We start from the raw sequence: 15,392 nt of genomic DNA, 5'->3' as shown, positions 1-15,392 counted from the left end.
CAAGAGTGCTTGTTGTTGGGCTTGCAAAATCTGTGCTTGCCTATGCATCTCTTGAGCCTGACGATCCTGCAACTGTTGCTGAAGCTGTTGCCGCTGGTGAGCCTCCTGTGCTTGTCGCTGCAACTGTTCACGAAGCTGTTGCTGCTGATGAGCCTGCTGTGCTTGTCGCTGCAACTGTTCACGAAGCTGTTGCTGACGATGAGCCTCCTGTGCTTCTCGCTGTATCATTTCCTCCCTGAGTTGGCGAAGATATGGATCTTCTATATCTTCAACCTGATTTTGCAAGATTTGCAAATGGTGATGAAACTGGACATTAAACTGAGCGTAATCAGGTTGAGGTTGAGGTTGAGGAGGAAGAGGGTGAGGAGGAAGAGGTTGAGGTTGAGGTTGAGGAGGATTGGGAGGATTAAAAGGAGCAGGAGGCAGATCAGGAGGTGGTGGATTGGGGGCAGGACCTCGTCTATTATGTCTTTGCCTTCGACGTTGCTCATGAAGTCGATTGAAATTTTCCATGAGATCGAAGTTACGGTCGACACGTACTCCCTGAGCACCAGGCTCATGAGGAATTGGATGGGCATTCTGCATGTTTTGAGGGCGAGCTGCACCCTCATAATATACAGCACCATACATCGGCATTTGAGCTGCAGGGTAGACAGGAGCAGGAGCTGGGGCAGGGACAGGAGCAGGAGCTGGGGCAGGGACAGGAACAGGAGCAGGAGCAGGAGCAGGAGGGAGGTGATAGCCACCAAATCCTGGAGGATAGACAGGGATGGGAGGAGGAGGACCAGGAGGAAAATAGCCAAAGCCTGGAGCAGGTGGGGGTGGTAGTGGGTGATGAGCACGCCACTGACGATGCGCCTCATGACGCTCAATTGCATTTCGTGGAATTCCAGGAAATCTCTGCACAGGGATCTGAGCATGATTTAAATTTCCTAGCATATGAGGAATATTCTGAATAGGATATGTCAGCAACAGTCAAAGTTTTCAATCAAAATACACATACCATATGGGGAGCATCTGGTGCTACAGGGGCAGGATCATTTTGCGGTACACGTCGTGCAGGAGGCGAGCCAAGATTACGTTGATTTCTCTCAGCATGACGTGCAGCAGACTGGGCTCGTTGAGGGGAAGTAGGTGGAGTGGAAGGAAGCCTAAGGGGAAATTGATTAGCAGAACTCGATAAAAATTAATAAATGATATACGAACATGGCAGTACGTAGCAACAAAATCGAAAAATGAGGCAAAATCTGGCAATGGACAGGATAGAAACACCACTGCAGCACAATTAGTTGAGGAAGACATGAGAGATACATTACGTACATAGGTCGGAATCCAACAAAGTGGGTGTGTGTGGGTGGTCGAAGAAGTCTGAGCCTCCCGAGGTCAGGATCGCGTCAGGAAATCGACGTATGACAGTGCTGAAGACAACAAAAATGCTGTCCGAGATATTATCCCAGGGGATAGGAAGGCAACTGTGAGCAACTGCCAGATAGAACACCCAGCAGTCAGACTCAACGCAAAAAAGCGTCCCGCCAACCAAATCTCTGCACTGTAGTGCTATCAGAGGTCCCAGCAAAAGCTGATAGCAACCGGCAAACACCCGTAAAAACAGGCAGCCAGGGAGGTAGGACTTGACACGGAGATCTCACAGGACAGTCTTTGACAACTGCAGAAGACGCCCGCAAGACTCCACGCACGTTCGTCTTGTATACCCAATTTCCCCCGTTCCTCCGTGGGATTTGGGCCCAGAAACAAACAACAAACACACCACACGAACCTGCTCTCCAAAAGGGTCCAGGGGGGTCCAGGGGGGTCCAGGGGTCCAAGGGAGGTCCAAGGGAGGTCCAAATCGTCCAAAATGCGGTCCAAAAACAGCAGAAAAGCGAAAATCACTAATTTTTTTTGAATTTTTCAAGTTATTTTGGTATTTAAATAAGTAAAGCTTACCCCAGGAGGGGAATTTCACTACAAATTTACAAATAATCACTGGGGAGATGGTATTCAACAATTTCAACAGTAGTATGTGAGGGAATAGATGGTGGGGGAAAAGAGGTGTTCAGATTGCAAGGGTTTCGAAACTCGTAGGGAAATTGAACTCCGAAAATGAAAAGCACGCGAAAATTCCTAAAAGGTCTGATAACCGAAACAACCGACACAACCGAAACAACCGACACCATGTGGGCTACGCGAAAATGCCCAAATCTTCCCACCCCTTCCCCCATACCCTTCTCCTTACTTTATAGACTAGCCCAAGCCCGTTGTGCCTTCGGCACAGGAAGCAAGCAGAGCACTTTGTGCTCTGCGTGGAGGCACCTCGGTGCCTGTCCTCACTGGTCTACATAATTATTTAATCTTATACCAAATCAATAATTTCTTACATTATATAGTTTGTTTTAGTTATGGGATGTTTGCACAAACGAGTTTGACTGAAGGTTACCTGGGACAACTGTCTTGCAGTACCTGCTGGCCTCGATGCACTAGGCAGCGGGATCGCAAGGCCAGTGTCCCAGGTAACCTTCAGTCAAACTGTTGTGTGTCTTGCTACTGACGTCATGCATTTCCCATCATTCTCCCATCTCTCATCTCCCATCCTGTGTCCCATTGTCCGCATTGTCCCTTTGTCCTGTGGTCCGTCCCCTTGTGCCCATGTCCTGTGTCCCTGTCCCGTGTCCCGTTTCCCATGTCCTGTGTTTCCCATTGTCCATTGTCCCATGTCCTGTGTCCCATTGTCATGTCCTTCCATCTCCCATCCTCCCATTGTCCTCCCATTGTCTTGTCCTCCTGTAGTCCTGTCCTCTTGTCCTCCTCTTGTCCTCTCATCCTCTCATTGTCCTCCCATCCCCCTGTCATCCTCCCATCCTCCCATCTCCCTATTCACCCCATTTCTCCATTCTTCATCTTCCCATCCCATTCCCATGTTTACCCATTGCCCAATTTTCCCATCTTTATATTTTTGCATTTTCACACTTTCACATTTTCGCATTTTTCATATTTTTCTATTTGCTTGGTGTTCTTTTTCTATCCTATTGTGGCTACATTTTTATGTACTACACAATTACAGTACATATACATCATTGTTGTTGGAGCCACCTGCCAAATCAGTCAACCCTTACATACTAACGGACGAAGGTTTGCGCAAAATTCAAACTCCGCTTGACAGAACCACATGGCATTCCCTTTTTCAGCGCTCCAAGGGAGAAGGGATTCAAACAACCGACGCAACCGACGCAACCGACGCAACCGAAACAACCGAAAATGCCCAAATCCTCCCACATTCCCCCCCCTCCCTTCTCCCTTACTTTTTAAGACGAGTCCAAGCCCGTTGTGCCTTCGGCACAGGAAGCAAGCAGAGCACTTGTGCTCTGCTGGAGGCACCTTCGGTGCCTTGTCTCACTGTGTCTACATATTATTTAATTATAACAAATCAATAATTTCTTACATTATATAAGTTTTGTTTTAGTTATGGGATGTTGCACAAACAGTTTGACTGAAGGTTACCTGGGACACTGGCTTGCGATCCCGTGGCCTCGTGCCTCGGCCAGCGGGATGCAAGCCAGTGTCCCAGGTAACCTTCAGTCAAACTGTTTGTGTCTTGCTACTGACTCATGCCTTTCCCCTCAATTCTCCCATCTCTCATCTCCCATCTCCTGTGTCCTGTGTCCTGTTGTCCTGTTGTCCCGTGTCCTGTGACCTATTGTCCCATGTCCCGTTGTCCTATGACCTGTGTCCTGTGACCTGTTGTCCTGTGTCCTATTGTCCTGTGTCCCGTTGTCCCATGACCTGTGTCCCATGACCTGTTGTCCCGTGTCCTATTGTCCTGTGTCCCGTTGTCCCATGTCCCATTGTCCCGTGTCCTGTTGTCCCATGTCCTGTGTCCCATTGTCCCATGTCTTGTTGTCCTCTTGTCCTCCTCCTGTCCTCTCATCCTCTCATTGTCCTCCCATCCCCCTGTCATCCTCCCATCCTCCCATCTCCCTATTCACCCCAATTTCTCCATTCTCCATCCTCCCATTCTCCTGTTTACCCATTGCCAATTTTTGCCATCTTTATATTTCGCATTTTTGCATTTTCACATTTTGGCATTTGCATTTTGCATTTTTCACATTTTTCTACTTGCTTGGTGTTCTCTTTTCTCTTTTCCCCACAAAAATCCCAAAATCCCTTGTTGTCCTTCAATTTTTACTATTTATTATGTATTCACAGTTGCAGTACATATAAAATTCATTGTTGTTGTGCAAAATGAAGGGCCAGTGAGCACTTGCCAATCCCATTGTGGCTCAATTTTTACAAATTCCCACGTTTGGACAGTGAGCTCGTATAGTAAGGGACAACGGTTTTTTCAAATTCAAACTCCGCTTGACAGAACCACATGGGATCCTTTTTTCAGCGACCTTACCGACGCAACCGAAAACAACCGAAACAACCGACACCATGTGGGCTACGCGAAAATGCCCAAATCGTCCCACCCCTTCCCCCATACCCTTCTCCCTTACTTTTAAGACGAGTCCAAGCCCGTTGTGCCTTCGGCACAGGAAGCAAGCAGAGCATTTCATGCTCTGCTGGAGGCACCAAAGGTGCCTTGCCTCACTGTGTCTACATATTATTTAATTTTGTGAAATAAATAAATTCTTACATCTTACATTTAAAAAATATTATATAGTTTTGTTTTAGCTATGGGATGTTGCACAAAGAGTTTGACTGAAGGTTACCTGGGACACAGGCTTGCAATCCCGTGGCCTCGTGCCTCGGCCAGCGGGATGCAAGCCAGTGTCCCAGGTAACCTTCAGTCAAACTGTTTGTGTCATGCTATTGACTCATACACTTCCTCCCAATTATCTGATTTCCTATCTCCCATGTCCTGTGTCCCATGTCCCATGGTTCTGTGTCCCACTGTCCCACTGTCCTGTTGTCCTGTTGTCCTGTTGTTTGTCCTGTTGTCCCGTGTCCCGTTGTCCTGTTGTCCTGTTGTCCCATGTCCTGTTGTCCCGTGTCCCACTGTCCCATTGTCCCATGTCCCATGTCCCATGTCCCATGTCCCATTGTCCCGTGTCCCGTGTCCCGTGTCCCGTGTCCCGTGTCCCATGTCCCGTGTCCCGTGTCCCATGTCCCATGTCCCATTGTCTGTCCTCCTGTCTTCCATCCTCCCATTGTCCTCCCATTGTCCTCCCATCCTCTTGTCCTCTCATCCTCCTATTGTGTCCTCTTGTCCTCCTCTTGTCCTCCCATCCTCCCATTGTTCTCCCATCCTTCTGTTGTCCTCCTATTTTCCTCCCATCCTCCCATCCTCCCTATTCACCCTATTTTTCCATTCTCCATCTTCCCATTCCCCTGTTTACCCATTGCCAATTTTTCCCATCTTTATATTTTCGCAATTTTGCATTTTCACATTTTTGCATTTTGCATTTTGCATTTTTCACATTTTTCTACTTGCTTGGTGTTCTCTTTTCTCTTTTCCCCACAAAAATCCCAAAATCCCTTGTTGTCCTTCAATTTTTACTATTTATTATGTATTCACAGTTGCAGTACATATAAAATTCATTGTTGTTGTGCAAAATGGAGGGCCAGTGAGCACTTGCCAATCCCATTGTGGCTCAATTTTTACAAATTCCCACGTTTGGACAGTGAGCTCGTATAGTAAGGGACAACGGTTTTTGCAAATTCAAACTCCGCTTGACAGAACCACATGGGATCCTCTTTTCAGCGACCTTACCGACGCAACCGAAACAACCGACACTGCCGGAATACGCGGAATACGCGTCTCTCACGGTTTCCCCCATACCATTCTCCCTTACTTTATAGACTAGCCCAAGCCCGTTGTGCCTTCGGCACAGGAAGCAAGCAGAGCACTTCGTGCTCTGCTGGAGGCACCTTCGGTGCCTTGTCTCACTGTGTCTACATATTATTTAATTATAACAAATCAATAATTTCTTACATTATATAGTTTTGTTTTAGTTATAGGATGTTGCACAAAGAGTTTGACTGAAGGTTACCTGGGACACTGGCTTGCTGATCCCGTGGCCTCGTGCCTCGGCCAGCGGGATGCAAGCCAGTGTCCCAGGTAACCTTCAGTCAAACTGTTTGTGTCATGCTATTGACTCATACACTTCCTCCCAATTATCTTGTCCCATGTCCCATTGTCCCATGTCTTGTTGTCCTGTGTCCTGTTGTCCCATTGTCCCATGTCCCATGTCTCGTTGTCCCATGTCCCATTGTCCTGTGTCCCATGTCCCGTGTCCTGTTCTCCCGTTCTCCCGTGTCCCATGTCCCATGTCCCATGTCCTGTTGTCCTGTTCTCCCGTGTCCCATTTTCCCATGTCCCATTGTCCTGTCCTCCTCTTGTCCTCCTGTAGCCCTCTCATCCTCCCATTGTGTCCTCTTGTCCTCCTCTTGTCCTCCCATCCTCCCATCTTCCTATTCACCCCATTTCTCCATTCTCCATCCTCCCATTCTCCTGTTTACCCATTGCCAATTTTTGCCATCTTTATATTTTCGCATTTTTGCATTTTTCACATTTTTCTACTGGCTTGGTGTTCTCTTTTCTCTTTTCCCCCAAAAAAATCCCAAAATCCCTTTTTGTCCTTCAATTTTTACCATTTATCATCATGTATCACAGTTACAGTACATATAAAATCATTGTTGTTGTGCAAAATGGAGGGCCAGTGAGCACCTGCCAATCCCATCTTTCTATTTTCGCATTTTTCACATTTTTCTATTTGCTTGGTGTATCCCATTGTGGCTCAATTTTTACAAATTCCCAATTTTGGACAGCGAGCTGGTACAGTAGGGGACAATGGTTTTCGGAAATTCAAACTCCGGTTGACAGAACCATGTGGGATGCTTTTTTCAGCCACCTTAGCGAAATAACCGAAAATACCGACGCCAGCTGATGCTGGCGAGGCTTACCGACGCCATGTGCGCTACGCGGAAATGCCCAAATCTTCCCACCTCCCCCCCTTGCCTTCTCCCTTACTTTTTAAGACTAGCCCAAGCCCGTTGTGCCTTCGGCACAGGAAGCAAGCAGAGCACTTTGTGCTCTGCTGGAGGCACCTTCGGTGCCTTGGCTTACTGTGTCTACATATTATTTAGTTGTGTGAAATCAATCATTTCTTACATCTTACATTTTAAAAATATTATATAGTTTTGTTTTAGTTATGGGATGTTGCACAAACAGTTTGACTGAAGGTTACCTGGGACACTGGCTTGCAATCCCATGGCCAAGGCACGAGGCCACGGGATTGCAAGCCAGTGTCGGATTGCAAGCCAGTGTCCCAGGTAACCTTCAGTCAAACTGTTTGTGTCATGCTATTGACTCATACACTTCCTCCCAATTATCTTGTCCCATGTCCCATTGTCTTGTTGTCCCGTGTCCCATTGTCCCATGACCCGTGTCCCGTGTCCCATTGTCCCGTGTCCCATGTCCCGTGTCCTGTTGTCCTGTGTCCCATTGTCCCATGTCCCGTGTCCCGTGTCCCGTGTCCCGTGTCCCGTGTCCCGTGTCCCGTGTCCCGTGTCCCGTGTCCCGTGTCCCATTGTCCCATTGTCCTGTGTCCCGTTGTCCTGTGTCCCATTGTCCCATGTCCCATCCTCCCATTGTCTTCTCATCCTCCCATTGTGTCCTCTTGTCCTCTCATCCTCCCATCCCCCTATTCACCCCATTTTTCCATTCTCCATCTTCCCATTCCCCTGTTTACCCATTGCCAATTTTTCCCATCTTTATATTTTCGCAATTTTGCATTTTCACATTTTTCTACTTGGTGTCTTCTTTTCTCTTTTCCCCACAAAAATCCCAAAATCCCTTGTTGTCCTTCAATTTTTACTATTTATCATGTATTCACAGTTACAGTACATGTATAAAATCATTGTTGTTGTGCAAAATGGAGGGCCAGTGAGCACCTGCCAATCCCATCTTTCTATTTTCGCATTTTCGCATTTTTCTATTTGCTTGGTGCATCCCATTGTGGCTCAATTTTTACAAATTCCCAATTTTGGACAGCGAGCTGGTACAGTAGGGGACAATGGTTTTCGGAAATTCAAACTCCGGTTGACAGAACCATGTGGGATGCTTTTTTCAGCCACCTTAGCGAAATAACCGAAAATACCGACGCCAGCTGATGCTGGCGAGGCTTACCGACGCCATGTGCGCTACGCGGAAATGCCCAAATCTTCCCACCTCCCCCCCTTGCCTTCTCCCTTACTTTTTAAGATGATCTCCCATAATATTATGATTCAAACAACCGACGCAAGCGATGCAATCGATACTGACGACGCCATGTGCGTTACGCGGAATACGCGTTTCACACGGTTTCCCCCATACCGTTCTCCCTTACTTTATAGACTTTATTTATAGATTATAGATTTATAGATTTATAGATTGCTGCAGCTCACCACCACATTAGAGGTCCATCTTGGTTAATCAAAGAATTGAGGCAACCTGGTGAGGTTCCGAGGTATGCCTTCTTTGTTGAAATAGCATGCTTGATCAAATTGTCATGGATAATCATCCAGGAGCTTCCAGTCAACATTGGAGACTTCGGGTGATAGTGACGCATTACCTAGAAGCACATGCTCTGGCAAATGTCCTTCATCTTTCAGGTTGAGTCCCAGATATGGTGGTACTGCTAGTACATCTTCCGCATCCAGTACTAGCGCGTCACTGGTATCTCCCACAACAGTTAACCCCACCATTATGCGAGACATCAACACCATTAATCAGCGCAGGCTGGTAACAATCATAGAGGAAATCACTGAAAACCCCCAGAGCATCGCATCCTGGTCAGTCACTATTTTGTACGCAGCGCCTGACTAAGATCGCCTTGCAGGATTGCTGACCTGGGAGCCGATGGACGGTGGCCCGATTCTGAAGTGAATTACGCCACCGGGTGCGATGCACAAAAGGCCGACTGGCCTGCTCAAGGGCACTGGCAGCGCATCAGTAAGTATAGACACTAAGTATACCAAGAAGCATACATCAAGTCGCTCTTGACAGGTACCATGGCCGCTGCTTGGCACGGCGGTCTTAGCGGGGGGGAGCAATACGTCAACAATTCTGAGACCTTGGCCGCCATATCACTTGCCATGGACTATTGGTTCGAGAATGATTTCACCGGCCCTGCTTGTCTAGACTCTGGAGGCACTCCAAGCTGCCCTTGTGGTACACCAGGATTTTGGAACAAAAATTAGTTCTCCAATGTGACTCACAACTAACTCCCGTAAAAATTCCTTCTGACACCTTGTTTAGATTATCCTGATTCCTGAACTGGTGTCACAATCCTGCCTCCTGCTGAACGACACATTGACGCCCACTCAACTTAGCAATTGTACTCACATCACCCTCCGTGCATATGGCACGTTCGACCACTACATCAATAGTATAGGTTACCTCACTGGCTCGAATACGTTAGACGTTGCAAAAATTGGGATCGACCAAGGTCTTCTGGTTGTCAACGTCTCCTTGATCACAGATACCTTCAGGAGGGTCCATGAAGCTATAGTGGTTGAACAGCCTATCAAGTCTGATGGGGTAAGCCAATTATTGTCCCAGAGTTCACCAACTGATAATAGTTGGCATACAGATTCGTACTGACGGATCTTTCAGTCAACACATTGGGATCATCTATAACGGCAATTATGGGAAAGATTTGTATGTCATCTCTGCACTAAGGAAGCATCCATCTGAGTTACACCAGCTCAAATGACGTCCTCGATCTGGAAACTGAGGCTGGAGGAACGCAATTTGCTGCTAATGCAACTTCCAAGACCGCACTTGAAATCCTATTTGATGGTGATCGGTGGATGATCTTCCGTAACGTCCAAACGAATGTTTGTGAACAGTGCACTCCGATATTATTTTTGACCAATTATCTTGCAGGTATTGCATTGGGATTTTGTGAGTTTAGCGGCCCTCCGATCTCATGTTATCTGACGCTGCCCAGAGCGTCTTAGGCCGCTTCATCAGCTTCCCTGTGATTGACGAGCAGTGAGGCTAATTTCGGCCCTTGTTCTATCTTCTTGTTGAAGCTGTTTCAGGGCTACTAGTAGCATCAATATGAACATTTCAAAAGTTCAGCAACTCGGAGAGGAATGGAACTCTACCGTTCTCCTCGAATTCTCTTCGACCCTGTCGGCAAATACAACTGATGCAAATGCGGGTGAGATCCATGGGAATCGTATGTTCTTTGACAACGACTACATGGTCAGTTCGGTTTATTCTTCGTCCGCAATGTCCTGTTGATCCGCACCAAAGGTAACTCGCGGTCCAGGCTATGTGACCACGGTACGAATGTACTCCAATAGGACGCTCAACACAGAGTGTCTCAATTCTCAAAATGTATGATGTCGTCTTCTATTGCATGCAAGCAGTAATAACCAACGGCCATATCATCACAGCCTTTGGGCTTCCACCTCTCTGATGGCACTGTTTACACTTACCTTCATGGCAATGAATATGAAGACATTGCTGCCGCCTGGGACTGGAACCTGATCCCTGGAACTACCGTGGACTACAACGCTACAGCACTCGATTGTACCCATACTCAATATACCGGTAAAGAGCCCTTTGTCGGTGGCGTCTCGGATGGTCGAATTGGTGCCGCAGCAATGCGCTACACTAACCCTCAGAGTGGCTCCCTATCTTGGCAGAAGACATGGCTTTTCCTGGAGACCGACGTTCAACATGTTATGATTGCCAACATCTCGTCTGCCACTGCAGCCCCTGTGTTTTCGGTTCTTGACCAACGACGCTTCGGAGGTGGTGTTTGGGTGAATGGAGTAGGCACTTATGGTGGCAACTACACAGATCCACAAACCATGTGGCATGGTGACGTCGGCTACGAGTTTCCAACCGCCAATGGGACATATGGACTTTCCGTCGAATGGGGTAACCGCACGGGTGATTGGTCGAGCATTGGAACCTCCACGCAGCCTCCTGAGATCGTTGAACTCTTCACCGCATGGCTCTATCACAACAACAATCTATCCCCCGTCTCCTATACATTTTATCCTGCGGTTGATTACGGTACCTTCACACTCAAGCGAGCAGCTACCCAACTACATGAAATCGAGAATAGCGCAAATATTAGCGCGTTGCTCGATAAAGTCTATCAAACGGTAACAGCTGTGATTTGGAGCCCCACTGGTGGTTCCTTCACTTTCCAGCTGGATGGAGGCTACGCACCAATCACGGTCACAGCCAGTGCAAACGCCGCTATTCTCTATCGGGTAGATTCTGGCACCCTGACCGTCTCGGATCCATCGCAAACACTATCTGAACTCAGTGTAGAAATGACTGCCGGAGATGGAGTTAGACCAAATGGATGGGGTTCTCAAAACACCTTTATTATTTATTTCACATTACCTAGTGGTAGTTCGGCAGGAAGCAGTGTGGCTTGCGTATTAGGGCAGTAGTATACCCGTTCGTCGGATTAAATCTCACAAAATTGCCAGCCATGCAAATCCTAACGCGTTGCAATGGTGTAGCGAGTACATGTTTTGTGGATATGAGGAAGAAACAGACCCGAGAGAGATCAGAATGCAGGCTGCTCGCCATATGCCTCCTGTTGGTAAGCTGGCTCCTGTGCATACGCAGCAGGCTCCTCTGCAGCGGGGGGTGCAGCGGAAACAATGGCAGGCTCTCTCGACTCTGAGGATGGTTCTGAGACAATCTTGTCGAGAGGGGGCTCGAGAATCTGGACAGAGTCGGGAAGGGGCTTGCGAGGGCCCAGTTGACCTTCGGGGTCATAACCCTTCATGCTGGCGTATTGTGAGCTAGACGTTTTCAACACATCAATCAGCTTACATTTTAACCTTGATACCAAGGACACCCTGCCTGAGCAGAACGTGTCTCACGGCATAATCAACAAAATCTCGCGAGGGCTGACCGGAGTGGATCATGAATCCATCGGTGAACTTCATCGACTTGGCACGAGCGGCACGAAGCTTGCCGGAAACAACCACTTCGCAACCTTTTGCACCAGACTCCATGACAAAGCGAAGGACACCATAGCATGCCCTGGACGCATCATCAGCAATAGTTCATATGGAGTCAGCAGAAGCACGGACCTGCGAACAGCAAGACCACCAAGGAGCTTGTATCTCAAGCTCTCACACTGAGCAATTGCAGAAAGACCACGATATTGTACTTTCTCGGCGTAAAGCTCGAGTGAGTTTTCAGGGAACTTGAAACGCTTCTGAACGAGTGCAGTCAATTCCCTGATGCGGCGACCCTTCTCACCGAGGACCTCTTGGGTGTGTGTGGCACGGATGATAATCTGAAGATAATGCATTTGTAAGATGGCGAGGTTGTTTAGCTTACACTAGCGTACCTCGGTGCGAGCATGGGTAACACGGACATCACATCCAGAGTAACCCTCCTCGGCGAGTTCGCGAGTGAAGAATTCGTTGAGTTCGGCGCGGAAGACACCGTCAGCTACGAACTTGCGCTTTTTGCTGATTTGAGCGGACATCTTGTAGACGGGAGGATGTCTGCAAAGAGATAAAACACTGTCATCATCCGAATCTCAGAACGGCCATCCATCTCGTCAGTGCAACAGCGCTAGCCCCGATCTTCCGCGATACCGCACAAACACGCTCTGGACATGTTGACTGCAAGAAATTGGACGAACCTTGATGAAACGTAACCTTCGACGCCGTATGTGTTGTCGAGCAGCTTGTTGCGGCTGATACTCCTTGCCGAATGTGATTCAATCGCCGCCTAAAGAAGTTTGATAAAGTTCTGAAAATAGCAGCTGCAAATTTTTAACTCTCTACGGGCAGCTCGAGGACTTGTTTGGGTGAGTAATCTTGAAACCTTTCTCGCTTCTCGACATAAAACCCTTCAATGACGAGTGTTGTATATCAACCACCACTGGCACCTCTTAGTCGACTTGACTCACGCGAGCCCGTAACACGGCGGACGTGTGTCACTGACATGAATGACTTTTCTGATCATGATTATTTTCTTTTAGCTTCGTTGATTCGAGCTTTCAGCTGACAATTCTTTTCCTCTTAGGTACAGAAGTCAACTATCAGACGGAACCATGCACGTATTTGGTTGTCTACGTGTAGTCTAATCCACATGACCATTTCGTGCACATATCTTACCCTTGGCCCTGTGTTATCAACGCCCTTTTGGCAGCCTTATCTCGTTTTTAATATTAGTCGCGGAGAGCCTTCATCCGCATGTCTGTCTTATTTCTTGTGAAGCATTCTTTTAGGGACTCAGTATTGTCGTTCCCTCGTTCAATTCCATCCCACTGACATGCCGCATTGGACTGCTCTAGTCGCAGAGAAGAAACAGAGGCAGTTAAAGTCTATTCCACAGGAATGGCTTGTGACTCTGCCTCCCGACTCTACTCTGGATGTGACTGGTTTTCCAGAGACATGTGGCCTTCTGAATGCACGAGAAATTGAGATCACCAACACTTCCGTGGATATTTTGTTGGAGAAACTTGCATGTGGCGAATGGACAGCTGTAGACGTGACCACCGCGTTCTCGAAGAGGGCCATTGTTGCCCATCAGCTTGTAAGCGAATTGCGTGGCATTTGCTTGACGAGATTGTATTAACTGGCCAACAAGGTCAATTGCTTGACGGAAATATTTGTTGATCGTGCTCTGGCCCGAGCGGCTGAACTCGATGATCACTTGAAAAAGACAGGCAAGGTCGTTGGTCCCCTCCATGGACTGCCAATTTCTCTGAAGGACCAACTCTGTATCAAGGGACTAGAAACCACTATGGGTAAGTAATGATCCCCTAGACTTATCGATTTGTGATTCACTAGTCTTAGGTTATGTCTCGTGGATTGGGCAGTACGCGGAGAAAAATGCAGTGCTAGTCGACATTTTGCTCGAATGCGGAGCCGTACCATTAGTTCGCACTAACATTCCACAGACACTCATGGTGAGCGCACCTCTAGATGAGGGGTACTCGTTGTGCTAAAATTATCTTCAGTGGGGAGAAACCTTCAATAATGTTTTTGGTCGGACAACTAACCCACACAACCGCTCCTTGACCTCGAGTGGGTCATCGGGAGGAGAGGGTGCGTTGATCGCCCTCAAAGGAAGTCCTTTGGGAGTTGGTTCAGATATTGGAGGGTATGGAAGTGATTGGGAAGTACCATTGGTAGTAGCCTTCTGACGATCCTTGGCAGCTCAATTCGTGGTCCCTCTGCATTCTGCGGAATATACGGCTTGAGACCGTCATACGGACGTGTACCATACTGCGGTGCCCGCAACTCACTGGAGGGCCAAGACTCGATTCTCTCCGTGTTTGGTCCTATGACAGACAGCGTCGGCGGGATTAAAGTCTTCATGAAAGCTGTCGTTGAAGCAAAACCGTGGCTCAAAGACCCTCTTGCCGTTCGGAAGAAATGGAACGAAGATGAGTACAATCTCACGGATCATGGATCTGGCAAGGATTTGTGCTTTGCGATCATGTGGGACGATGGCGTCGTTGTTCCCCACCCACCTATCAGGAGGTCCCTGAAAATGACCAAAGCGGCTCTCCAGAAGGCGGGCCACAAAGGTTTTTTCATCTAACTCCTGTGCTGAATTTGTGCTCATTTGATGGTAGTTGTTGACTGGAAACCTATCAAACACAGATTGCTTGGAGAAGTTACAGTAAGGAGTTGTGTCTTTCGTTGCGCCTGCTTATCGACCTAGCAACACCACACAGCGGGACATTTGGAACGCCGCTTCCGCTGAGGACTTCATGATCACGACCTCTGTTACAGGAGAGCCAATAATTGCAACGATGGAGCTGGACGACGTAGTAGCATCCTCTCTTCCGCAGAAGAGCGGCGGTATTACCGCGTATCAGCTCTGGCAAGTGCAGAAGCTGCGTCAAAATATTCGGAAAGAATATTTGGACCACTGGGAAGCAACTGCGTCAGAGACTGGGACAGGACGCCCTGTCGATGCTATCATCTGTCCAGCTGCACCGTATGCGGCAACTCCCCATGGGAAGAACTGGTGAGTGTCTTGTCATTGCAGAGTCTTGAACTGTCAATGAAAAACAATGCGCAGCTACGGCTATTACACCATGGTTTGGAATGCGCTTGACTATCCCGCTGCAATTTTCCCCGTGACCACTGTCGACCCCATTCTCGATGGGAAGGAGTTGACTCATGACTTTTATGACGAGATTGATAAGAAAGTTTACGAAATGTGTGAGTAGTCCGCCGACCTCTCGATGAATTTCTGATGCCCAACGATCACTTCAGACGACCCGGAGAAATTCAAGAATGCTCCTGTTGGTTTGCAACTCGTCGGTCGGACTCTGGAGGAAGAAGCGGTCATAAGAATGACAGAGATTGTCGATGCGGCGCTGGCAGCTGCCAAATAAGTCCGAGGTATACCTATCGAGACACAGCAGTTACAGTATGAACAACAAATACAT

General features: G+C 48.0%; 4 protein-coding genes across 4 annotated transcripts; 2 read left to right on the top strand and 2 right to left on the bottom strand.

Moving 5' to 3' along the window:
* Positions 1–556: 556 nt before the first annotated feature.
* On the bottom strand, positions 557–1,302 carry EDB91DRAFT_1332954 (uncharacterized protein; the record flags this gene model as incomplete). The annotated part of the gene is made up of 4 exons (XM_041325411.1): positions 557–579; positions 606–951; positions 1,004–1,151; positions 1,217–1,302. 4 exons carry the CDS (start codon positions 1,300–1,302, stop codon positions 557–559), a joined length of 603 nt encoding a protein of 200 aa, XP_041183959.1.
* A 6,850-nt stretch (positions 1,303–8,152) lies between these two features.
* Positions 8,153–11,631, top strand: EDB91DRAFT_1277781 (polysaccharide lyase family 8 protein; the record flags this gene model as incomplete). The annotated part of the gene is made up of 12 exons (XM_041324681.1): positions 8,153–8,271; positions 8,641–8,772; positions 8,820–8,932; positions 8,987–9,179; positions 9,313–9,520; positions 9,573–9,640; positions 9,687–9,819; positions 9,869–9,886; positions 9,933–9,976; positions 10,027–10,192; positions 10,244–10,327; positions 10,387–11,631. The coding sequence occupies 12 exons, from the start codon at positions 8,153–8,155 to the stop codon at positions 11,401–11,403; spliced, it is 2,295 nt and encodes a 764-aa protein (XP_041183958.1). The 3' UTR covers positions 11,404–11,631.
* On the bottom strand, positions 11,523–12,461 carry EDB91DRAFT_1042810 (ribosomal protein S3; the record flags this gene model as incomplete). The annotated part of the gene is made up of 4 exons (XM_041313022.1): positions 11,523–11,748; positions 11,795–12,007; positions 12,058–12,266; positions 12,321–12,461. The coding sequence occupies 4 exons, from the start codon at positions 12,459–12,461 to the stop codon at positions 11,523–11,525; spliced, it is 789 nt and encodes a 262-aa protein (XP_041183957.1).
* Positions 12,462–13,255: 794 nt separating this feature from the next.
* On the top strand, positions 13,256–15,338 carry EDB91DRAFT_1042896 (general amidase; the record flags this gene model as incomplete). The annotated part of the gene is made up of 9 exons (XM_041313024.1): positions 13,256–13,519; positions 13,574–13,733; positions 13,783–13,895; positions 13,947–14,089; positions 14,146–14,519; positions 14,568–14,614; positions 14,670–14,965; positions 15,020–15,162; positions 15,217–15,338. 9 exons carry the CDS (start codon positions 13,256–13,258, stop codon positions 15,336–15,338), a joined length of 1,662 nt encoding a protein of 553 aa, XP_041183956.1.
* Between the last annotated feature and the right edge of the window lie 54 nt (positions 15,339–15,392).

This window comes from Suillus paluster (genome assembly GCF_016628075.1).
Source record: "Suillus paluster strain FC165 chromosome Unknown EDB91scaffold_2, whole genome shotgun sequence".
Taxonomy (NCBI): domain Eukaryota; kingdom Fungi; phylum Basidiomycota; class Agaricomycetes; order Boletales; family Suillaceae; genus Suillus; species Suillus paluster.
This window is presented reverse-complemented; position numbering and strand designations above follow the sequence as displayed.